The sequence below is a fragment of the Equus przewalskii genome, chromosome 31 (assembly GCF_037783145.1).
Source record: "Equus przewalskii isolate Varuska chromosome 31, EquPr2, whole genome shotgun sequence".
Lineage (NCBI taxonomy): Eukaryota > Metazoa > Chordata > Mammalia > Perissodactyla > Equidae > Equus > Equus przewalskii.
The window spans coordinates 5,123,359-5,149,976 of NC_091861.1; the positions used below are offsets into that span (position 1 = coordinate 5,123,359).

The window sequence follows — 26,618 nt, forward strand, 5'->3', positions numbered from 1 at the left end:
GCCAACCAAGTCTTTTCACTTCTTTGGAATATCAGTGCTGTCTGGACTAAAATCATATTTTACAACCTACCTGTCTCCAAACAGTCTAATCTTTGAAATCAAGATGCGGTCGTGTCCTTCATGTTTTCTCAGGTGAATGGACGGCCCAGGATGTCAGTTTGGTGTCCTCTGCAGAGAGCAGAATGGGCCCCTACTCCCCCTGATCACTTGGATACATTTGGTCTTCACATCTGCTATTTACAGATTCTGCTTATATTGTAAAATGGGTAAAAATATGTTCCATCCAATGTGTGCTCAATATTGATTTTCAGAAGTGAATTAAGCTGAGAATTGCACATGAGAACAGGACCTTGTTCCAGAAGGACTTTTGGCCTTTGAGAGGCATGTAGCTTTACTCTGCAGAATGGATGGCCAGGCATGAGCGGCTGGCGAGCCCTCCTCAGCCTGCAGCTTCAGCTCTGAGCTTGTGTCTTCCAGCTGCAGAACCAGAGCGAGCTGCGGGCGCCCACCGCAGAGAAGGCTGCCTTCTTCCTGGACGCCGCCATCGCCTCCCGCCGGGGCAACCAGCAGGACTGCGATGAAGAAGACCACCGCAACTCCCACATGCTCTTCACCCTGCACATCTACCAGTACCGGATGGAGAAGAGCGGGAAAGGAGGAAGTAAGTTGACCTGTCTCTACTCTCAGACTAGTGAGAAACCCCTCGTTGAGGGCAACCATCACCTTTTCTTAATGTAGTTCAATTTCACCAGCATGGAGTTCGTGATTTGGAACTCAAGATAACGATAGGGTCTGGGCTGCAGTTTGCTTTTGAACATCCAAGGGAAAAGGCTTTGCTTTGGTAAAGATAATTTATGAAGGTAATTGCCTTGGGAATGTGAGAGAACCAACTTAAGAAAACTGCTTCATAGTATCTTTTTGTTCACAAACCTTAAGGGTGCTGATCATGAAAGATGGATCTGTATCCCCCAGCCCTCCCAGCAGTGTTATTCATCGTGACCTTGAGTCCACTATATGGACCCGAAAGAACCAAAGTCATGTTTTTAAAGAGTCTATAAATCAGACTTGAATACCTAAGCAGACTCTGGCTGCCTCCCTCCCTCAGGTAATGCCCATCAGTGACATTTCCCTGTAGAATCCCTGGCCCATGCCCTGCTCTGTGAGGGAGTTACACTGCCAGGAACCCAACTCGATGGTTAGACAGTTCCCTCTTGGCTGTTTTTTCAAAGCTAGCACTGACGTTGGTGCATGTTCATCCCTTGTCTGCTGAGTAGCGTAGACTCTATGCTCAGTGGCTGAGTACCAGCGCTCAGCTCAGTATCTCAGGTGGGATCTTGCACTGTGGGCAGAGTAGTCCCTTGACCTCACTGGGCTTTCTAAGGCAAGTGCAGGCCACAGGGCTGGGCTGGCCAGGCTACAGCTTCCATAATCTCTCGATGTCCACTTCTACAGGGCTTTCAAAACAGGCAGTTGGCCCCCAGAGCTCTCTGAATGATGTCTCGAGGATGCTGGATGCCAGAAAAACAAACAAAAGTCCTGAGTCAGGAGACTTAAACTTGGTGCCTAGAAACTGAGAAGCTAATTGGCTAATGCAGAGGCAATCAACTAACGTAATTCTAGGTGGAGCCTAGAATTAAGACATCCAACTGGGATCTGTGGATGGGCTCCCCAGTTTCTCCCCAGGTCTCCTTGTTGCCCAAAGACTTGGAAACCACTACTCCTGGAGATAGCTCTTGGGGGCTTATGTTGCCCCAAGTGGAAGCTCTCTCCTTCTCCCATCTCATTGCCTCTCTTGGCCCAGTTTCCTGCCATTATTCCTACTCCTTAATTGTTGTTGTTTAACTCAGGTTTAATGAGGTATAATTTACATTCAGTAAAACTTACCCTTTTTATATGTCATTAGATGCGTTCTGACAAATCTATAGTCATATAACTACGACCACTATCAAGATATAGAACAAAACTATCGCCACATAAATGTCTCTCTTGCCCCTAGTAGTCAGTTCCCTCCCTAGCTCTGACAACCACTGATCTGATTTTTGTCCTTGTAGTTTTGCTTTTATCCAGAATATCATAAAAATGGAATCATATGATCCATATGTGGCCCTTTGTGTCTGGCTTCTTTCATTTAGCATAATGCATTTGAGATTCCTCCACATGTTGCATATCAGTCGTTCACTTATTTTTCTTGCCTCCTGCTCCTTTGGTTTTGACTGGGCCTAGAGACTTGCCCCCTATCTCTACCCCGGGACTCGGGCTGGAGTTCCACTAATCCAGGCTAGCCTTCATGGCTCTGACCATCAGCCTTGGCGCCCTGCCCTGGCTGCTGCCCAGGAATCTAGAGATACCGGCCCTCACTTGCAAGGCGCTGGGCGGCCAGGCAGAGGCACCATCAGCAGCTAGGTCTCTACTGAAACCAGCAATGGTGATGAAGGTTTGACTGGGGATGAGCAAAATATCTTGAATGGGAATCTTTCAAAAGAGGTTGTTTCTCAAGGAAAGGCTCACGCCATGTACAGCACTTCCACTTGGAATAACTTTCTTAAAGAAGAAAAGAAGGCATTAGGAGAGGGATGAGAAGAGCCAGACCTTTAATCCGTAACAGAATTTTATCCATGTTTCTCCTAACAATCTGGGGGCTGGCTTTAAATCCTGCCCTCCCTGTTTTTTCTCAGTTACATCTTAGCAGGGTGAATGTGCGAGTCTAAAACATGTTTATCTTATTCTTTTAAGCTGTCAATAATAATAATAATTGGACCTTACAGTGGATTCTTGTCCTTTTAGCAAAAGGTGACACGCAAAAGGTCTGAATCTTGAGCCAAGGGTTTCCAAATGACACTGAGAAGAAAAACTCAGTGTTGGGATCATCTCCTCCTCCTTCTAGCTTTCAACACAAGCTACAACTCTGGTTTTGGTTTTTCACTTTTTTTCATGATTTTCTCAATTTGGAATCGGAAAGTAGGGAGAAATCTTGAAAACAAACAGTTACTTAAGTTACTTCAATTATAAGAACTTAAAATTCAACTTCCATGACGGTGTAGGCTAGGACATTCCTAAACCCAATAATCCACCCAAGGTCAGTACTTAATGGATCTCGAGCATGTATTAAATATTTAACATCAAACTCATCTTCTTCCTATTTATAAATTGTGAAAGTGAATTGCTTTTAAATAATAAATTCAGGTTAAAGGAAAAGGCAGATACCATTAGTGGCTTCCAGAACTTCTTTAGGTACTTTCTCATGTGTCTGTAGATGAGAACAAAGAAGGGGCAGGAGTGAAGGGGCTGATATGGGGGTGAGCCCCCAAGGATCCGGAGATGTCACCTGCCAGCCACAGCACCCAGCTTCTCTCAAGGAAGGGAATCCAGGCCAGAATGCACACAGCTCCCGCTCACAGCTTGCTTGACTTCAGTGAATTTATATCTGTTTAAAATATAATTAGGAGATTTTGAGTGTTGTTTAAAATGGAAATTTTGTTTACTTATATATAAGTAATAATCCCTGTGGGCCTGGCAGCCGGAACTCAATTAAGGGAAAGTTTATTAATTAGTCACCCTGCAGGAAGCAGACAGCAGAGCGTGCTGCTCTTAACTGGCCATTAGATACTTAGATGATGGATTCAAAGAGGCCTCTGCTGCAAGAACTAAACACACCGTGTGTATATATGCACCTGAATCTTACACACATATATGTGTCCTATACACGCACATATGCACATATAAGTAGACAGACAAAAATGTTTTAAACACGTCAAGATAGAAAAGAAACTTCTGGTGTATCACTGTTTTTCAGATAACACTAGGTTAAGCTGAAAGTATTTCCCTGGTTTCAAAAGTTTTTGGAGCATCAGCGGGACCCATCCTTCACCCATCACGGAGCCTTCTCCTGCTTTCTAGGCTAAACCTGGAAAGGCTTGAGGACCCCCTTGGGAATTCCAGCATTGGAGAAGAGAGCCTAAAGCCCCGATGGTCAGGAGCTGCTCCTCGTACTTGCACGGATGAGTGTCTAGAGCAGGATGAGACTAGTGATACTCCAGGGTAATACACTCATGATACTGACGTTTTACAAGTCCTGTTGATAAAGGTGGTTTTTAAAAGCATCACTTTGATGAGTAACCTGAGCTTTCAAACAGCTGTTGCCCAGGATCTAGAATGACACTGGGTCTCTGATTTGTTCTTTCACTTTATTACCACTAGCGGAACCTAGAGGCCAAGCGTGGGCTGGGCTGGCTGTGTGTGCGCACACGGACGAGTGTGCATGCTTATGGGCATCTGGCTGTGCCTGCACTCATCTGTTTACACGTCTGAACAGACTGTTTCCTTAACCTCAGTTTTCTTTTGACAACCAACCATTCTTTCTTTATGTGTCTTGGAACAGCTTGAATCACCTGACGCCCTATCCAGGGCTGTGTGGTCTGTATGACTCTAGAGGCCCATTATTTGGGTGGTAGATGGGGGAAAAGGGATCTAGGAAAGAACATTGTTTCTAAAGGAGGCAGAGAGGGGCCTCAGCTGTCCTTCATACAAAGCTCTGTGCAGTGAGGACAGCCACACACAGCCGGGGGGTACTTCTGGTCTGTCGTCTCCCCCTTGGTCATTATGAAGTGACAGTTTTCTATTTCTCGATTTTTGTAATATGATTTTTAAAATCTTTGGCCAGGAGACAATATTCTAAACAGCGCAGTCTGGAATTCCCATAGTAATCTCTCATGGTCTTCCCGTCACCGCCGTCTCAGCAGCATTTCCAGACCTCTGAAGCCTGATCCCCACTCTGCCACTCTCAGCAGATAATCAGCAGCCTATTTAAGGTGAAGATAGAGTTAACCTGGTGTATTGCCTCAGCCTCTCTCCTCTTAGCTTCAAAATCTCCTTGTTCCTGCACCTGGGTCCCCCTGCTTCTCTCCCACAGGTGTGCTTCCTCCTTCTCCTTGCCTTCTTTATCCCGTCCCCTTCTGTCTCTTCTGGGACCTCACCAATTGGGACCGTCAGTCATCTTTTCATGCTTTTATTTTCAATCTCTCCTACCACCCAAGCCAGAGCTAGGTGGAAGGAAGGGAAGAGGAGGGCAATGACATCAACAATTTAAAAAAAGCCTTATCTGGACCCTACTTCCCCCTTGAGCTGCCTTGTCCATCAAGCCTTTCAGATTCTCCCTTTGTGTAATGTTTCCCCTTTAAGACCCATGACAGTTTGGGGAGTGGTAAGCCGTTGCCTTACTCCACCTTATATTTCAATCATCTGTGGGCTTGTCTAACCCCATTAGACTTCAAGTTCCCTGAGGACAAGCCCGTTATCCATCTGTCTGTCCTCCACAGTGTTACTAGTGTGCCTGGCACATCAGTGCTCGGTCTCTATGTGTTCAATCAAATAGAACGCGTGCTGTCGTTTTATGATTTCTCTATTATCTAGTTTAGCTGTGTTTCAGAAAGAGAAAGACCATCCAGTTACTCTTCATGTAAACAGATGGTGTGAGTTCAGTGAAGCCCTCTTATGTAACACAGTCAGAAGGAGCTGGTCAATTGAGAAAGTGAGTTGGAAAGAGGATTCATATAAAATGATACATTCACACCATAAATATTTTATTTCAACTTAAAACATCCAAATGAGTATTTATTCATCAATCTCCTCAAACAGGGCCGTGGCTTCCTCTTTGAGATGAGTTTTCAACTTAAGGTTCTGGTTTTTATAAAAGCCACTCAGATTAATAGTCTGGTTTTTGCTTTAAATTTCTTCTAAGTGATTCAAGAACTTAAAAGACACTTGTGCAGCCAACTGGATATAGACTTTTCTAGACTGTGAAAATTTTTTCCACTTTATAATTTCTCATTCACACCTAATTCAGCATCTTAAAAAAAAAAAAACAACTCATTTTTATCACATCTTTCCAAAGCATTGGGTTTAGTTTTTAAAGAAACATTAACTTTCTTTACACAATCATGTTTTATTGGTGTATATAATATTAGATTATGTTTTTATCTATACTGACAAGTATAAGAGTGTGTAGACAAAGTAGCGGGCGGCCAGCACTGGCCATGAGTGTTCAGTGAGCCGTGGGCATCAGCCAGCCTGCCTCACACAGGGGATGGAGAGCATTGGTTAACTGGCCAGGTGGCAAGGCAGTGGTTCCACTTTGCTGCACATTAGAGTCACCCAGAGAGCTTTTCAGTGAATCTCAGTGACCATGTCACACTCCAGGCCAATTAAATTAGAAAGCCTGAGAGTGGGAGCCAGGCATCTATCTTTTTTTAGATTCCAAGGTGATTCCGACACCTTGCAGCAGTGTTTGGGAACCACTAAGTTATGGAAAGGTGAGTTAAAAGAATGTCTATGTGCTTTCTAGTTATCGCTGGATTTTCATCTTAGACTCAGCATTAATTTTCTATGAGGTTTTGGGCAATTTATTTAACATCTGTGAACCTCATTTCCCTCATCTATAAAATGGAGCCAATTCTTGCAATACAGGATCATCGTAGGAACTAAGTGATATTAGAAGAATTTAGCATTTCCTGGCACCTCCTAGGTGCTCAATAAACTCAGCTGGGAGAGTGGCTCAGGAGTGGGGTAAAATTAGCAAATTGCTTCCTGTAGAGAGAGTAAGGCATGTGGGTAATTTGGTTTGGTCAGGCTCTAGACTTAAAATATACATATTAGAATATAAATAAAGGATTCCTCGAGGCAGACTGAGTTGTGTTCCTTTAACCCTGCAGCTGTGATCTCAGAAATCTGAGATGTCGATGAGGAGCCTGCTCCTATCTGCTATTAATTATCACATTTCATTCATTGAATTGATTATAGAACTGCTTTCTTTCTGACCACCTGTAGTCATGTAAATTCTTTTTTTTTTAAGATTGGCACCTGAGCTAACAACTGCTGCCAATCTTTTTTTTTTTTTCCTTTTTCTGCTTTATCTCCCCAAATCCCCCTCGGTACATAGTTGTACATCCTAGTTGCAGGTCCTTCTAGCTGTGGCACGTGGGACGCCACCTCAACGTGGCCCGAAAAGCAGCGCCATGTCTGTGCCCAGGATCCGAACCAGCGAAACCCTAGGCTGCCGCAGTGGAGTGCGAGAACTTAACCACTCGGCCACGGGGCCGGCCCCATGTAAATTCTTGGTAACAGCAAATGGGCTGTGCTCACTCCCCTTGTACCATTCTAGAGTAAGCGCCATGGGTGAAATTCAGAGTTCTGACGACTGACACTCCAGTGGGCGTAGAGCAGAGTTGATTTTCCATTGTCTGAATGTGACTCTCACTTTGAGTCATGCAGTTATAATTATAGGTATTTTATATACTATTCTTCAGCACAGTCTAAACTACGCCTTTTGTTCTCTGTGCTCTGTTTTACTACATGAACATTATGCATTTTATTCCATTACATCAAATGGACTATTAGAGTCTGAAAGTCCAAACTGGTCCCTGCCTTTGCTCTTTAATCTGCGGTGCACGTGGAATATCTGAGCTTCTCCTGTCTATATAATTAGGTTGCAAAACAGATGATATTTTGCTTTAAAAATAACTATTTCCGCAGCACATTGCCATGACCTGATCTTGCACCATAGAAAATGGCATAGAAGAGAAATAACATTTCTTCCCTTTTAAGGGTTTTTACTGGGGATAGTGTAAGGTAAACAAAATATCATGTCCTTGATGTGAAACGTTCTTGGCCATAGTAACTGGAGAGCCTGACTTGAGCTGCTGTGCTTTCTGTAAATTCATCACCATTTTTCTCAGCGCTAGATGTCGAAATTGACCGTGGGATGGGGTAGAGACAAGATTCGGGTTAGGACAGTGGTTCCCGGATGTTTTCATCCTACAGTGTGAGCAGCACCTCGCCCTCCCACATCTGCGCTGTCATGTGGGCTCTGCCTGCAGATGTGTGGGCGCCCAGACACTGCCCACATGCTCCTCACACAGCCACCAGGACCCAGACACACCCACATCCTACCCTGCATCCACTTTCTCAACCCGCTGCTCTTCCACTTGCCCCAAATGAACTGAGGTTCCACAGCGGCAAGTTTCCGTTTCTACCTTTGCGACCCTCCTTCCACCCAGAGTAGGGGAAGGCAGAGGGAATAGCAGCTGTCCTAGAAGCAACAGGAGGTGGGCCCGGTCTGATGGTGTGAGCTGGGCCACCCTGGAAAGGCAGGAATCCAGAGGCCTGAGGAGCAGGAGTCTGCTGCTGCCTGGGGAGCGAGGGGGACGAAGGGAGATGACCCAGGAACTGGGGTGCTGTGCTGAGGGCCACACTAACCTGGGAGAGTGGGGCCTGGGAGAGAAAGGCAGCCTTGTAGCTCCTGCTGCCTCAGGAACTGGCTGAGACCACGCGGTGTAGGATGAAGAGCACAGGTCTTGAAGGTGTGAATCCTCCTCGACCACTGACAGCGTGAGCACGGGCAGGTTTCCTTTTTTGAAAAATAAAAAATGCTTTAATGAGATATACTTGAGACACAATAATGTGCACATAAAGTAGATAATTTGATAAGTTTTGTCATGTATATATATACCCATGAAAACATCACTGCAATCAAGATAACAAACATATCCATCACCCCCAGAAGGTTTCCCTGGAACCCTTTGAAATCGCTCCCTCCAGCTCCTCTGCCTTCCCCAGGCAAACACTGATTGGCTTCAGTTCCTATACATTAGTTTGTATTTCCTAGAATTTTGTATAAATGGAATCATTTCATACAGTCTGTACTCATTTGAGTGACTTCTTTAGCATAATTATTTTGAGATTCATGATACATGCAACAAAGTGCATTTATTTTTATTTCTAAATAATAAATGCCTATCCATTCACCAGCTGATGGACATTTGTGTTGTTTCTGGTTTTGGGCTATCACAAATAAAAGTACTGTGAACATTCACGTACAAATCTTTGTTTGGAAATACATTTCCTTTTCTTTTGGGTAAATGCCTAGAAGTGGAATGGCTGGACCATATGATAGATGTTTGTATAATTTTTTAAGAAACTGCCAACTGTTTCCCAAAGTGATTGTACCGTTTTATATCTCCACCAGCAGTATATGAGCATTTGAGCTCCTCCACATCCTCACCAGCACTTGGTATTGTCAGTCTTCTTAATTCTAGCCTTTTTATATAATAGATATATAGTATATCTCACTGTGATTTTAATTTGCATTTCACTAGTGACAAGTGATGTTTAGTATCTTTTCATGTACTCATTTGGCATCCATACATCTTCTTTGGTGAAGTATCTTTTGCCCTTTTAAATATTGTCTTTGTCTTATGGTTAAGTTTTGAGAGTTCTTTATATAATCTGGATACAAGTCCTTTATCAGAAATGTGTTTTGCAAATATTTTTTCCCAGTCTGTGTCTTACCTTTTTATCCTCTTAACTATGTATTTTGAAGAGCAGAAATACTCAATTTTGATGAAGTCTATTCTATCTATGTCTTTTTTTATAAATCATGTTTTTCATGTCATGTCTAAGAAATCTTTGCCTAACTCAATATCAAAAAGGTTTTATAGTATACTGTCTTGTAGAAGTTTTATAATTTTAGGTTTTCTATTTAGGTCTTTGATCCACTTTTAATTAACTTTTATACATTGTGCAATGTGTAGATTAAGGGTATATATGGATTAAAGGTATATATAACAATTATATATATGTAATTGTTCCAGTATCATTTGTTGTAAAAACTATCTTTTCTCTACTAAATTACCTTTGCACCTTTGTCAAAAATTATTTGGAGCCAGCCCTGATGGCCTGGTGGTTAAGTTTGGCACGCTCTTTTGTCTGTTGATCTTGTATCCTGCACCCTCACTAAACTCACTTAGTTCTAGCTGCTTTTTTAATGTTTTGCTGAGGAAGGTTAGCCTTGAGCTAACATCTGTGCCAGTCTTCCTCTATTTTGTATGTAGGATGCTGCCACAGCGTGGCTTGACAAATGGTGTACGTCTACACCCAGGATCCGAACCCATGAACCCAGGCTGCTGAACCACTCGGACATCGGGCCAACCCCTCTACTTGCTTTTTTTGTAGATTCTGTTAGATTTTCTACATAGATGATCACGTAGTCTGCAAATAAAGACAGTTTGACTTCTTTCTTTCCAACCTAGATACATTTTATTTCTTTTTCTTGCCTTATTGTACTGGCTACAACCTTCAGTACAATGTTGAATGCAAATAGTGAGAGTGAACATCCTTGCCTTGTTCCTGATCTTAGAGGGAAGATGTTTAGTCTTTTACCATTAAGTGTGATGTTAGCAGTAGGTTTTTCATAGACACTTTTTATTAAACTGAAGATATTGCCTTCTATTTATATTTTGCTGAGAATTTTTTATCAGAAATGGATGTTGAATTTTGTTCAATGCTTTGTCTCCATCTCCTGAGAGAATCATATAGTTTTTCTTTTTTGTTTGTTAATATGGTGAATTATATTGATTAATTTTTGTTAACCAACCTTGCATTCCTGGCATAAACCCCACTTTATCATGGTGTAAAATCCTTTTTATATGTTCCTGGATACAGTTTTCCAATATGGTTCTCTATTATTTTGTTTAGGAGCTTTGCCTCAGTATTCATGAGGGATGTTGGTCTTTAGTTTTCTTTTCTTGTAATTTCTTTGTCTGTTTTTGGTATCAGGGTAATCTTGGCCTCACAGAGTGAGTTGGAAAGTAGTCTCTCAAATAATTTTTAGAAAGAATTTGTGTAGAATTGGCACTATTCATTACTTAAACATTTGGTAGAATTCACTGGTGCAGCCATCTGGCCCTGGAGCTTTCCCTGAGGAAAGGTAGTTAACTACAGATTCTATTTCTTTAAAGGATATAGAGCTATTCACACTATCTATTACTTCTTGAATGAGCTTTAGTACTTTATATCTTCCAAGAAATTTGTCTATTCTTCAAAGTGATCTAGTTTACTGGTATAATGTTTCCTTATTATCCTTTTGATATCTGTAGAAACTGTAGTGAAACCACTCCTCTCATCCCTGACATTGATCATTTTTGTCCTCTCTCCTTTCCTGATCACCTGTGCTAGAGATTTATCAATTTTATTGATCTTCTCAAAGAACCAGCTTTTGGTTTCATTGATTTTCTCTATTTTAGATTTTAGTTTTCTATTCCATTGATTTCTGCTTTTATGTTAATTATTGCCTTCCTGCTATTTAGTCTTTAATTTGCTCATCTTTTTCTAATTTCTTAAGGTGGAAGCTAAGGTCATTGATTTGAGATCTCTGTTGTTTCCTAATATAGGCATTTAATGCTGTAAATTTCCTCCTAAGTACTTCTTTAGGGGCATTGCACAAATTTGGATGTGTTGTGTTTTCATTTTCATTCACTTAAAAACACTTCCTAATTTCCATTTTGATTTCTTCTTTGACCATAAGTTCTTTGGAGCTGTGTTGTTGAATTTCAAAATATTCAGGGATTGTCCAGATATCTTTCTATATTGACTTCTAATTTAATTCCATTGTGTCAGAGAGCATACTTTGAATGATGTAAATCCTTTAAAATTTATTTAGACTTGTTTTATGGGCCAACATGTGGGTCTGTCATGTAAATGTTTTGTGTGCACTTCAAAAGAATGTGTATTCTACTGTTATTGGCTTGAGCCAACAGCAATGTCAAGTATAAATGTCAAGTAGCACAAGTTGGTTGATAGCATTGCTCAAATCTTCTCCATCCTTACTGGTTTTCTGTCTACTTGTTATATCAATTATTGAGAAGGGGTATTTGAAATTCCCAGTTATAATTAAGGACTTGCCTATATCTTCATGCAGTTCTATCAGATTTTGCTCCATGTATTTGAACTTCTTTTATTAGGTGCGTAAACATTTTTGATTGTTATGACCTCTGGATGAATCATCCCCTTTATCATTATAAAATGTCCCTCTTTGCCTCTCTTAACATTTTTTGTCTTAAATTTCTTTTGTCTGATATTGATATAGCCATTCCAGCTCCCTTATGGCCACCGTTTGTATAATATAGACTTTTCCACATTTACACTTTCAATCTACTGTTTCTTTATATTTCAAATGCGTTTCTCATAGGGAGCATATGGTAAGGTCTCACTTTTTTATCCAGTCTGACAATTTCTTCCTTTTACATGAGGGTATTCAAACTATATATATTTAATGTGATCATTGATATGATTTGGTCTAAATTATTATTTTTCTATATGTTTTTTATTTGACCCATCTGTTCTTTGTTTTCCTTTTCTTTTTTATCTGCCTTCTTTTGGATTTATTGAACATTTAAAAAATTCCACTTTATATCCCTTGTTGGCTTATCAGCTATAACCTTTCATTATATTATATAGTGATTGCTTTAGGATTTATAGTATACCCCTTTAAGTTATTACAGTCTACTTTCAAGTGATATTATATCACTTTGTGTATAGAATAAGAACCTTACAATACAGTACTTCCATTTCTCCACTCCTAACCTTTGTGCTATTGTTGTGAAACATTTTAATTTTGCATATATTATAATCCACATATTCAGTGTTATTATTTTTGTTTTAACAGTCAATTATCTTTTAAAGTGATTTAAATAATAGGGAAAAACATATTGTTGACCTAGTTATCATTTCCAAAGCTCTTCATCCCTTTGTGGATCTGCTTATGGTAAATTCTTTCAGCTTTTTGTAAGTCTGAGTCTTTATTTCCCTTTTGTCTGAGAATGATACTTTAGTTGGGTGTATAATTCTAGGTTGACAGTGTTCTGTACTTTAAAAATGTCCCTCCACTATTTTCTCACTTGTATTATTTCCAACAAGAAATCTGCCATCCTCCTTATCTTTCTTTCTTTATATGTAACATGTTTTCTTCCTCTGGCTATTTTTAAGATTTTTCTCATCATCCCTGGTTTTAAGCAGTTTGATTATGATGTGCCTTAGTCTCATTTTCTTCACGTTTCTTGTACTTGGGGCTCATTGAGCTTCTTGGATCTGTGGGTTACAGTTTTCATCAAATTTGGGAATGTTTTGGCCATTATTTCTTCAAATATTTTATCTATACCGCAATGTATCTTCTTCAGAGATTCCAACAACACACATATTAGGACACTTGAAGTTGTCCTACGGCTCTTTTTTTCTTTTTTGTTTTTTATTTTTAAAGTTTCTTTCTTTATTTCATTTTGGATAGTTTCAATTGCTATATCTTCAAATTCACCAATCTTTTCTTCCGCAATATCTAATCTGCCATTAATCTTATCAAGTGTATTTTTCAACTCACACATTATAGTTTTCATCTCTGTATAGATACAATTTGTGTCTTTTTTATATATTCCATGTCTTAACTTTTTGAACATTTGAAATACTGTCATAACTGTTTTAATGTCCTTCTCTGTCAATTCTAACATCTATGTCAGTTCTGCATGGGTTTCAACGATCTCTTCATTATGGGTCTCATTTTCTTGCTTCTTTGCATGCCTGGTTATTTTTGATTGGGTGCTGGACATTTTTGTATTTTGTAAATATTCTTAAGCTTTGTTTTGGGATGTAGTTATCTGGAAACAGTTTGGTCCCTTCTGGTCTTGCCTTTCGGATTTGTAGGTGGGACCTGGTCAGTGTTCAGTCCAGGGCAACACCCTTCTGGGTACCCTAACCAGTGCACTCGGAATCTTGAAGTTTTCCAGTCTGGCTCTTGGGAAGAAGCACTATTCCTGACCTTATGTGAGTGCTGTGCACTATTCGCCCTAATCTTTTCAGGTGTCTAATTCCCCAGCCTTGGGTAGTTTTCTCACATGTCTGTGTTGATCAGTGCTCAGTTGAATACTCAAGGAGACCTTCTGCAAATCTCCAGAACTCTGTTCTGTGAACCATTGCAACCTTAGTCTCCCTGGACTCTCTGCTCTATCTCCTCAGTTCAGAGAGTCCACCTGAATTCCCCTCCCTGAGCCATGGCCTGGAAACTTACTGGGATATAGGTAGTGTTCACCTTACTTGTTTTCCACCTCTCAGGGATCACTATCATTTACTGCCTGATGCCTAGTATCTTGCAAACAGTTGTTTTATACATTTTGTTCATTTTTTGGTTGTAAGAGGATTGATCTAGTCCCCGTTTCTTACTTCATCTAGGTCAGAAGCAGAAGTACTCGTGGGCAAGTTTCTTAACTTTTCCAAACTTGTATTTTCTTATCTATAAAAAAAGGACAAGAGTATTTAGCAGATGATTTTACTGTGGAAAGTGAATGAGACTGGTGTTTGTGCAATACCTGGTACTTGGCAGATACTCAGCAAATACTTGGGTCTTTTCCTTTCTCTGCACCTGGTTGTTACTTCTTCCTGATTTTGTATTGAGTTATCAACCTTATTCCTGGCTGATCTTTAGGTCAGGGTCTCTATGATGATCAACCAAAGCAGATAATCACTCACAGGCCATTCAGATTTAACCTGAGCAGTTTCAGAATTCTGCTATCCAAAGGACATGTAGGTACAAACCTTATCCTCCTTTTATTAGACATTTACCTTCTCTGAAATCTCATCCAATTTAACCTACAAGAATTATTCATTTATTTATAGGATGAATGTCAGCAGGTTTTAGAAGGTCAGTGGTATGTGGTGGACAGAATTTAAGAGGACCATGCTATTTGTCACCCCAGCATGATTTTGTTGGGGTTTCCTACTGGGTCATGAACTTTAACCTTTTACTTCCTCCCTTTTTTTCCTTCAGATTTCCCAGGAGCCACATGAAGCACAGACTAGTGTTTGCCAGAACTTGACCACTTCTCTCTCCTCTTGTCTTCTCTGTGGCAGTGTCTGGAGGCCGCAGCCGCCTGCACCTCATTGATCTTGGCAGTTGTGTGAAAGCGCTCAGCAAAAATCGGGAAGGAGGCTCAGGGCTGTGCCTCTCCCTGTCTGCTCTGGGCAATGTCATCCTGGCTCTCGTCAATGGCAGCAAGCACATCCCATACAAGTAAGTGGCTCTTCTATTCAAAGAATGGGATGGGGAGGCATGGACCCAGGGCTGGGTGTGGGACTCTCAGTCCAGTGATGTCTGAGGAGAGGTGTGTTACAGAGGGACAGTCTGGACCACATTGTTAGTTCAGTGCCAGAAGACAGCCTCCACTAACAATTGTGTAAAGCTTGATCTTCCAAATTCAAAAGCTATGGAAATACTTAGATTTAGCCCAATTTTGACCTTAGGTTGCTCAAGTCAGAAATAATAGGAAGTTATCTCAGTTGAGGTCTTCAACCACAATTGCCATTGGTAGATTATTGTCACCATTGTACAGATGCTTCATAGTGACGAGAGCAAGGGGCAGAAGATTGGCTTACCCTTCCCTTAGGAGTAGAGCTGCCAGATTTGACCAATAAAAATACAGGATACCCAGTTACATTTGAATTTCAGATAAACAGCAAATAATTTTTTAGTGTAAGTGTGCCCCCAAAATTGTATGGGATCTATGCGCATCCTTAGTTTGTCTGGCAACCCCACTTAGGAGAGCTTGTGAAGCTTGAGGAGTTACCACTCACCATTCCATGCAAATGTTTGTTCCACTTCCAAGATCCTTTCCCTCTTTCCATTACTGCTCCAAGAAGATGAAATTAGAGCTGCTCCTATGTCTGGAAGAGCCAAACACTTGCCATATCCTCTATGCCCACGAGTGACTCAGCCCTGGAGCGCCCCCTCACCACCATCACACTGACTCAGCTTCACATTGCACAAGGTAGTGATGCAGGGTGGGTACTCCTCTGCTTATTCAGGCCCCTGCCAAGATCCAGCTGCACCTCTTACTAACAATCTGAGCCTTCACTCATGAACTGAGGGCTATAGCCATATAGCTTATCTACAACACAGGGATATAAGACTCAGGATGATATAATATGTGTCAAAGTTTTTTATAAAATTTAGAACACTATAGTCAACCAAAAAAGACAATCTGGTTGAGCCTATCCTCATCTATTTAAATGGAAATAACACCTACCTTACAGAGTTGCCATGAGGATTAAGCAAATATCATGGAATCATTTTTTTTAACATGTAAAATCCTATAAAATGTAAATTGCTATTGTATGGGAGGAAAAAGATAAGTCAGGAAGCTCGTCCTACAATAACTAAGATTCAGGGCAAGTCCTTGAGTTCTCCTCTCCTCTGGCCTGAGTTGATGCCAACACTGATTTTATTCTCCACCAGGAGGGCCATTCATTACCAGACTGACTTGAGGAGCTTAAATGGCGATTATAATCCTGTTTGTCTCAATTCTTGAAATTTGCAATCCTTGTTGGATAAACCCAGAAATGGTTTTCCCAACCCTTGTGAGGTCCCTTTTCTACGAGAAAAAATTTTAAGTTGAAAGTTTATAAAGGTTCATTCAGTAGCATTTCTGCAGTTGAATAAATTCAACTTGTCATTACAAAAAAACGAAAGGAAGAAAGGAAGGAGAGAGGGAGAGAGGAAAAGAAAGTTCTGGAGTGGTACTGTCAGGGATGGAGGCCTTAGAAAAAAAGTGAAGAGTTATTGGCACGATGGGCTTCCCTTTCCGTAAAAAGAGAATCGCGTCTATTAATGTGATAATTTACTAGACTATGCTGCACATAAAATTCAAAATGCCACCTCATGAGGTCACTGATTTTACACTTTACTTTCATATGTCTCACTTTGTTTCTGTAGAGTGATATGCTTTTATGATTTTAATAAATATTTGTGGAGTTGATGATGGAAAGGATGGATGAATGTAAGCGTATGAAATTACTTTTACTTTGGAGAAAGTAACTTCCTTTCGGTTAGAGTTGAGTTTTATTATAAACATATAAGGAAATGTTAAGATTTTTTAAAATTAATAATTCAAGGTCTCTTGTTGAATTCAGCATAGTTAGTATCAGCGAGCCATAACAACCAGCCCTCTGCCCCCTTGAGGGGACTGGCAAGGTGTGAAACCCCCAGTCCCCATTCCCTACAGACATCTGTCTGCATTCCCTTCCTTCCGTTCTGGCTCTGAGGGAGTGATGATGGAAGTGTTTCTGTGTCTGAAGTAGGCACAGACTTAATGTAAATGCTCTGTCTGCGCAATGCACAGAGTTGTCCCCCACCATCAGGACCCTGACCTGGTTTAGCCACTGGAGGCTTGGGTACAGACGTCCATCAGCTGCCCCTGCTCTGCGCTAATGTCTCTCCTGGAGATCGTGTGTGGCCGCCCATTCCTCAGTGCCAGGAAACACGGTGGCCTGCCCCTCCGGCCAGCTCTGTCCTCCCCAAAATATTCATTTTCCAAGGCATTTGTGCAACCTAGTTCTATCATCTTCAGTCCTTGATCCCGGTCATTGTGTCTAAGCTTTAAACGACACTTGCTGTAGTACGGTCTCAGATTCTCAGCCGCAGCATCTATTCGATATGTGGTATCTGCAGATCACATTTGCAAAGTGATTAATCAACTAGAAACTATCCTTTTTCGAGGTACAGGGAGATAAGGCGGAGATTTGCTCAAATCACCCAGCCAGTTGGCGGCAGGATCAAACTGCATCCCTTTCACAGCCTCCGAGACCTCGACAGTTCTGAGCCCAGGCTGCCAATCCACTCCCCCACCTCATCAAGCTCCGCAGTATATTGGCTGCCTTTGCTCTGCACAGCATGGGGTATTCAGCACAGCGGGGTAGCCCAGATTTCTTTTATCAATTCAGTCAGCGCTTTAGAGCCACATTATGCTGCATTTTGTTAGCATGCTAAACACCTTTCACAGTGTCAAACCTGGTCTCTGCAGTCCTTCCTTAGAGCGGGACGTTTCCTGCCCTCACACTTTCCTCTTGTTCCTGCTCACTTACAGGAAAAAACAGAAAATCAGACTCCGCATTTGTTACCCTCCCCCACCTCTCCAAAACATAAAAAAACCCACTCCCTCTTCATTTGTCACCCTAGACAATGGTGTGCTTGGAACCTGCATTACTCGTATTGGCTTCTGGGAAATTAACTGGAATGTGCACAGAGGGGATGTAGCCCGTCCTCATTTCTCTTCATCATTGTTCCAGACTATTTGTCATGGGAGCGAGCTGGAAAGTGAGTTTGGATTCATTACCCATCCCAGGCGCTCCCATGGGCGCCCTAGGTGTGCCCGGAATGGTTTTGACTTTGCAAATGATATTGCCTCTGTAGATGACAGACGCAGGCGCAGAACGGGCTCCCAACCTCAGCCATCACACAGCGCAGGCTTGCCGGCCAATCCAAGTGCCATCAATCCATCCTAAATGGCAACACCATTCAGAAAAGCATGCAGGGAAGGCAAGAAGACCACCAAGGGCTTCACCCCCCTACTCAATTCTGCACTGACAGGCTGCACAAATTACTCTCCAACTTTGGGGAGCCTCTGGTCTAGGGAAATCTGCCATCCTCCTGAGCATTTTGACAGGGCATTTGCAAATTTTATTCCGTCGCTCATTTGCTATTCCTTGCCACTTCTTGGGCTCCAAGGTAAAAGAAGTCTTCCCATTTGATAGGTAAGAAAAAATAGACAGAGGCATTGAAGTGAATTCCCATGCCAAAAATCAGTGTTGCAGGCACACATCACGGGAGTTGGCCCCCAAAGGGGCCACCACAGGACCTGTCAGTGTGCACTTAGCTTTAGCTGAAGTGCTGTCATGCCCCAGCTGATCTGCAGGCCTACAGTCTTTCCAGACACGTGGAAATTCTAACCGCCACCCAGTTCTCTCAAAATAGAATTGTTGGCCCCTTTCAGACATTGTCTCATAAGGGGTGCAAACCCTCAGGAAGCGCACCCTTCACACGGTGATGCTTCAGGCCCCCGAAGCATTTGCTTTCCTTTGCAACTGTTACTCCGTTGGGAGGAATAATTACTTTAATAGGTCAAACGATCTATTTGCTTATTTGCCAACAAGATGTTGTACTCTGCTTCTAAACAACAGATATTTTATAGTGTCTCGGCTTCCACTTAACAGGAGGTCATGGAAAATCATTCTGTGACCCCCTCATGTTGTGTCTGAGACTCTTCCCAAGTTAGCTGGAAACTTGGTTCTGCGTAACAATCCTGTGACGGAAGTGAGGCTCCGGGCCTTTCTTGGCGGGGGCGGGGAGGGGGGTTGGTCTGTGGTCAAGGCCTAGTCCCTGTTGGAATCAGTCATGATGTGCTCTGGGGCCCAGGCAGCCGGGCTGACTTCATTGGCCCTCCTCTCCGTGCTAAATCTCCCGGGAGAAGCAGGTGGAGCCTGAGGCCGGCTGTCCTGGAGAGCTTCTGACTGCAAGCAAACACCACTGCAGAAGCCTCTCCTGAAGCCCCTGTTCCGCAAAAGTGATAAGGAGCAGGCCACAAGGGTCTGCAATGGGCGCACTTGTCCTCCTAAGGCCCTGGCGAGGAGTCAGGAACCAAGGTCATTTTTAAGAACGTAACAGCATCAGAGCACAGCCATTCATTCACACCAGCAAGCAGCACTAGAAACTCAATTCAAGTCAGTGACTTGTGGAGAAATGACATTTTATAAATAGAGGCGGCGTTTTAAAAATATTGACACCTCTTCTCATCCGTGAGGGGGTGTGATGCTGTGACCTGCAGGCGGTACCCCCAGGTGGTACCCGTGACAGCAGGCCTAAAATTCATAAGGCCCTTCCAGGACTGGCATCTCTGAAGAAGGCAGGCCTTCGTCCTCCTCGCTTTGAGAGATAGTTTCGCCTAGTAGCCATTTGGATATTGGTTAGTGTCTGCTTTTTCAGATCTGGACACCCACTCACTGTCTGGGAAGCTCGAGAAAGGAGCTAATGATTGATCTGAGCTATGATATTCAGTTTTTCTGGTTCACGTAGGAGATGAAAATTTGTTCCTCTGGACTTGAATATCTGTTATTTACACTTAAAATGAAATTTAATAGATATTTTCCAGGAAAAATGCAAAGGAATATCAATTCTCAAGATTTACTTGAGATAGCATATAATAGAAAAAAGCTCTGTATAAGAACCTTCATGTGTGTGTGTGTGACATACGCACACGCGTATGCATATTTAACAACCTTTAAATGCACATTCGTGCTATATTATCTCCTCCTGATTTACAGAGAGAACATCAATTTAGAACTATTTGCACAAACTCCTGATACCAGTTTGTAGCATTCCCTGTTTAGAAATAAAATAACCAAAGTCTCAGGTTGCCAGGCAACCACAGCAATGGTAATTCTTAGTATTGCTGCTTTAAAAATATTCATTTTCATACATTTTATTGACTGTTAGGATGCAAAGTGAGTTCAGAACATCACTGGGACATATAAGTCCCTTTCTGATGAGATTTTAGCATCTTTCTTTTATTCCTCCCTCCTGGGCCTGTTTGCTTCCCTGGCCAGTGGTATCTTCATATTTAATTATGGAAATTTCTAGAGATTGATAGCATTTTCTTAAGAGATGAGGCAGCAGCTCCCAGTAAATGAACTCTGCCAGCTTTACCCAGAACCATGCCAGTCCCTCAGGGAGAAATGAGGCATCTGGGAATCAGTCGGAGTCACAAGCCCTGAGTTCAAGCACTGGTCATTCTGCCACTGGTTTGACCCAGGAACTCCACACGTTGTCCTTTTTGTTCTCAAAAGGACCTTTCTCTGTCTCCTAGCAGAGCCTCCCTGAATTGGGAGCAGATTGTTGGGCCCCCAACTCAATTGTCATCTATTGGCAGCAAAGCCACAGCATCTATTTTTCCTTGTCCACCATGCTTAGTCCTTCCTAGATAAGGGGCCATGTGGTCTGAGGACTGGGTAGAAATAGGGAAGCGTCTTGATTTTCCTTTTGGCTTTCGGAGAAGTGTTTCTTCCTTTATGCTCAATTTCTGAGACTACTGATGAAACACTCTTCTCTCCAGATTCTGAACCCGTTGGCAAATAGGTATAAGAGTGTGACTGGGAATTAAAACCCTGCATCTGCTTAATCCTAGCAGAGTGCAAGGAGGTCTCCTCCTGTCCCTCCACAAACACAGACCCCAGGACTCAAGAATGGGCAGAATCAGGTCAGCAGAGCAGTCACTTACCCAATTAGCCACGTAGCTCCAGTGGAGGAGAGAATGTGTGCGACTTGAAGGGAGACAGACAGACAGACAGCGTTGAACTGTATGTGCCCAGAGTCACATTTACCAGCCACACCAGTCAGACCTTTTTTCTGCTATGAGAAGAAGTAAAAAAAAAGGGCACAAGGAAAAGTGGGAAGTTTTTTCTGGATCTTTCCAAGGGGATATAGGTTCCCAGTTTATGGACTCGCTGGGTCATTGGGAGATGGAGAAAATTGTTTCCAATACTTATTTTCTGTTTTTTCAGCTACTTTCCAGGTAGTTAGCATGGTGCATGACTGGGCTCCGAATAAGGGTTATTTCAACATGTGAGCGTAACAACAATAACTCCTAGTCATTGGTCTCTTACTCCACATCAGGAACTGTTCTAAATGGTCTAGGGTATTTAATTCTGCCAACAGCCTTATGACATAGGTACTATTATGGTCAGACTCATATTACAGATGGAGAAACTGAGACAAGAGAAGTGAGTAACTTGTCCACATTTATACAGCTGGTAGGTGACAGAGCCACCTCACTACCTCCCAGTATATCACCACTTCCTAACACAGTGTCTGGAATGCTTTGGTGCTCAATCAATATTTGTTGAAATAACTGTGAGGTAAGACAGTGGGTCAAAAGTACCTGTAAAGCTTGAATATGTGTCATTGGTTGTAAGTGGAAGAGTAAAGAGTAGGTGCAGGGGGTGGGACCAGCTGTGGCCAGTTGTCCATTCAGGGTCAGTCTCCTGGTCCCACCTGTTCTATGATGGCTAAGCCGGAACTGACCGCTGGACTTGGGCTGTGAGGAAAGAGAAGTAAGGAAGAAGAAGGGAAAGAAATCTGTCTTTCAGAACCTAAGCCACTTACTGAGGCAGAATCAGAAATACCAAATAAGTGTTTTAAATTATTGAGACTCTCCGCTCAGAACCCATGTGCAGGGCGCGAGGTGGCAGGCTGGGAAGCAGGACTGGGCAGCTCATTAAATGGCTCTCGGTGGAGCCCAACAGTCTGAATCCCATCTTCTGGGCACCCTCAGTGGATGATCTTAGCAAATCTCAGCCTATTTCACGAGTCTTTTTTTCCTTCTTCGCTTCTGTAATCTTTCTCATTTAAGAGCCTGAAAGTTGGTGGAGCCATTTTACACACCCATTCAGGGGAAAACTGCAAAATGTCACGATACTTTCTCAGGCTGCGAGCCACCAGGCAGCCCTCCTGCCTGCCGGGGTGGGCTCGACGTGAGAAGTGTGACCGTTTCCCACGCTGGAAGACTGCACGTCGGGCACAGTGTCCGATAAGACAGAGGTCACGGCTCTCTCCTCCCTGGAGGCCGTGTCTAGTGGGCGTGTCGAGACATTCCTGAGTGAGAGAGTCCTGTCAGGAGAGGAGAGGTTATCACCCAGTCTGCGTCTTGGAGTTTTGCTAAGTACAGGAAAGGTGAGGGAGGGATAGACAAGAGGTGAGAATGATGGCAGGGCTGTCAGAGCGTGAGATATGAGCTTCCTCAAACATCTGGCTGATAATAGAAGCTTTGGGAGTTCCACAATTGGCAGATAAGATAGTCGGTCTATCAACTGGAATTTGTGAAGTTTCTTCAGGCTGGGATCCCAAAGAAGACTGTGTAGTCAAAGATCTGTGGTTTCTGACAGAGATGGATTGCAACCTGAGCCCGGGGAGCTAACACTGAGCCGAGGCCAGGGAGGCGTGGGTCCTCACGCAGGTCCCACTGCTGACCTCCATCCGCTCAGCCTCTTCCTGAGCTTTTCATTTGTCACTCTGCTAAGTCAGAAGAATCCTTCCTTCTTCTCTGCCTGAGGAACATTGTAGGTACCATCAGGACAATGTCTGTCATCGCCCCTTTAAAAAGTGCTTCAAAGGCAAAAATATAATTGTTTTAATATATTTCAAAATTTTATAACCCAAATTAACTGCCACTGATATCTTTCCCCCTGGTTTTATTGAGATATAATTTGATATATAACATTGTATTCGTTTAAGGTATACAGCATAATGATTTGATATATGTATATATTGCAAAATGATTACCACAAGAAATCTAGTTAACATCCATCACCTCATAGTTACAAATTTTTCTCCTTATGGTGAGAACTTCTAAGATCTGCTCTCTTAGCAACTTTCAAATATACAGTACAGTATTGTTAACTGTCTTCGCCATGCTGTACATTACATCCCCACGGCTTATTATTTTATAACTGGAAGTTTGTATCTTTTCACCCCCTTCATCCATTTCCCCACCACTCCCCCGCCTCTGGCAACCACCAATCTGTTCTGTGTATCTGAGTTTGGGTTTTTAAATTCTACATATAAGGAAGATCGTATGGTATTTGTCTTTCTCTGTCTGCCTTATTTCACTTAGCATAATGCCTTCAAGTTCCATCCATTGTTGTCGCAAATGCCAGGATGTCCTTTTTTCGTGGCTGAATAATATTCCATTATATATGTAAATATAGCACATTTTCTTTATCCATTCATATTCTGATGGACACTTGGTACTATCATACCTTTTCATCCATTACTTGATTTAAAAACTGTGTACCTCAGGGCTGGCCCTGTGGCCGAGTGGTTAAGTTCGCGCGCTCCGCTGCAGGTGGCCCAGTGTTTCGTTGGTTCGAATCCTGGGCGCCGACATGGCACTGCTCATCAAACCACGCTGAGGCGGCATCCCACATGCCACAACTAGAAGGACCCACAACAAAGAATATACAACTATGTACTGGGGAGCTTGGGGAGAAAAAGGGGAAAAATAAAATCTTTAAAAAAAAAAAAAAAAACTGTGTACCTCTTTTGGCCAAGTGGATTGTAATTACCTTTTGTTAAAATAGAAGCCTCATGCATTTATTCAACAAGAGTTTCTATGACCAATATATATATAGGGTTGCTGCCTGATACAGACATGTAATTTAGGAGAATCTGACTCTAAGTACTTTGCACAGAGAGAGAAGTAACAGATTAAAGAAGCGAATGACTCCACCCCCCACTTCCCTCAGTGAGTTCCCCGGGCCTGAGAGCCAGCAGAGTTTGGCAGTCAGATGCTGCTGCATCCTTAGTTGTTTCTGTGTATCTCACTGACTAGGGCGCAATTCAAATATTTAAAGATACACATTTTTCATATAATATGGCCTTTAAATACAAGCCAAGTACTTGTGGTGCTCAGCCAGAGACAGCGATGTGTTCCAAAGCTGAAGTGAAACTTGACTATGCTAGGTTTTGTGAAAGAAGGGTTTTCTTCCAAAGAGCTTTTCAAGGCTGACCTTGATGATTTAAATTTCGCCTTACACTTTAGATCCCGAGTGATACCTTGAGTTTAATGCCCTTAGTGATGGAGTTCAGTGCTGTTCTAATCAGCAAGGTGGATTCTGACCCAGAGCTGAGGAGTATGAGGGACTGATTTTGTTACAAGTCTGATGAAGGCTACCAAACATATACAGGAAATAATTTGAGAAATGCATCACAGAATATCTATGATAAGTTCTTTCATCCATTGTCATTCATTCACTCATTCATTCAAAAATATTTATTAGACCCCTACGATATACATGGCACTGGGGTATAACAATAACACAGATGATCTCCGCTGTTGGACAATTTGCGGTCTGGAGGAGACACAGACATACACAACCAAGTCCAATACCTCGTAATATGTGAACCCCAGTGCTTAACCACTACCATGGGAAGAAGGGCCCAAGAAAGGTTGAGGGAAATCAAAAGGATCGCAGTGAAGGCTGTCTGGACAGAGGTGATGATTCTGAAGCCCTCTCCTCATCTACTCTGACCCTTTCTCCATCCTCGCTCATCTTATTTTTCCAAAGCTTCCCACAGTCCATCATTTAAACGCCGGAGCCACTCACAGCTGTCCTGTCTTTCGCTGTAATGATGTAGGTATTGCCTGACACAAATCATGATAAACTACAGGGCCAAATGCAAGATTCCGAATCCACAGCTAATTGTTATCTTTAATGATACCTAATCATCATCGCACAAGTCATGTTGCTACCAGAAGAAAACAGCCAAGGGGGGAGGGCTTTGGGTCAGTTCGGGGCCAGCGCACAGAGAGCCCAAGATGCCCTAGGGCCCCCACAGAGCTCGATGATTAGTCGGGGATAGCGTGAGTTAGGCACAATTAGGCTGTCCAAGGGATGGAGCGTACAAATGAGTTGGGGCTTAATTCATTAAAAAACTGTCTTGCACATTAATAGAGCTTCAATCAGAGTACCCAACCATAAATTCTCACCTGTTTCACAACTGGTTCAGGCTCAATTGAGCATTCATAGATTTTTTTTGTTCGTGCAAATGAGGTGATAATTCATTTCATGTGTAATTGAATAATTTTCAAATAGTTATATTCATGGAGCAGTTAAGTTGTACCAAATTGTCTAATATACCTAATAATTCTTTAACTAAGACGGAGCTGGATTTCATTTTGATATAATAAAGAGAAAACTGAAGAAATAGAGACGGTTATGGTAAATTTGTTACTAGCTTGAAAAATAGTAGACTTTAAGAGATGTTACAATATTCAGTCCTGTGGGGCAACAACCGCAATTGCTATTTATTTTTGTTTGCTCTTACCACTCTTTTTTATTCTACTTTGCACCAGTGAAACCAGTAAAAATTTGGGGGCAGCATGACATCTCACACTAAGGACTAATTGCAATTGTTGCTTGTATCGAGAGTATTTTTATGTAGTTTCCTGAACACACTTCACTACACCCCTCCCTTCCCTAAGGGAAAATGCCATATACTGTTTCCCTTTGAGGATTCTTTTTGGTGAAAGCAGAGAAGATGTTAGTTATCTATGCTCCACACAGCTGCCAGAATGCCCTTTTAAAATGCAAATCTGGTGTCACCCCCTTCTGTAAATACTTCAATGGCTTCTTGTGGCTAGGGATAGAGTTCAAATCCTTTTATGGCCTATGAAGCACTTCATAATTTGGGCCACACCCACCTTTCTGATCCTAGAAACTATGTACAGTCTCCTGAATGCTCCATGCCCTCTCATGCCCTCATGCTTTGTAGATGCTATTTCTCCTGCTTACAATGACCTTATTCATTCCTTCATTCAATGAATAGTTATCAAGAACATGCTATATTCCAAGATGGTCTTGAATCTCCTCCATTTAGTGACTTTCAGCTTATTTCTCTTTTATGTTTTAATTGTGAAATATGTCATATATACAGATGTAGAAACACATCTGCCCAGTCTATAAAATAACAAATCAAATACCCGTCTGCCCACCACCCAGGTTAGGAACTGGAACATTTCTATGCCACTGAAGACCGCTGTGTGTTCTTCTGTGATGGCTGTCCTCCTGCCTTGCCCAGAGGCCACTGCTGGGCTGAATTTTGTGTTTACAATCCCCTTGCTTCCTACAATTTTACCACCTCAATTTGTGTCCCTAAAAAATATATTGTTTAGTTTTGTCTGTTTTTGAACTTTACATAAATGGAATCATACTCTCTCCCCAGCCCTCTGATAACTGGCTTTTTTCTATCACTATTTCGTTTTTGACATCCACATTGATGTCATAGCTATAGCTTATTCATTTTCATTGATGTATGATTTTTCCGTTGTAGGAGGATATCACAGAGTATTTGTTCTTCTGTTGATGGATTTCTAAGAGATTTTTAAAAATTGATTGTTGAATTTTGTCTAACCCATTTC

General features: G+C 42.1%; 1 protein-coding gene across 3 annotated transcripts in view; it reads left to right on the top strand.

Annotated features, from left to right (window-relative positions):
- The window catches only part of KIF26B (kinesin family member 26B), a 442,768-nt gene that overhangs the window by 362,158 nt on the left and 53,992 nt on the right, over positions 1–26,618 (top strand). For all 3 annotated transcript variants that reach the window (XM_070602597.1, XM_070602599.1, XM_070602600.1), the window contains 2 exons: positions 478–661; positions 14,728–14,887. In XM_070602597.1, the coding sequence (XP_070458698.1) occupies positions 478–661; positions 14,728–14,887 (344 nt within the window). The remainder of the gene's footprint in view (positions 1–477; positions 662–14,727; positions 14,888–26,618) is intronic.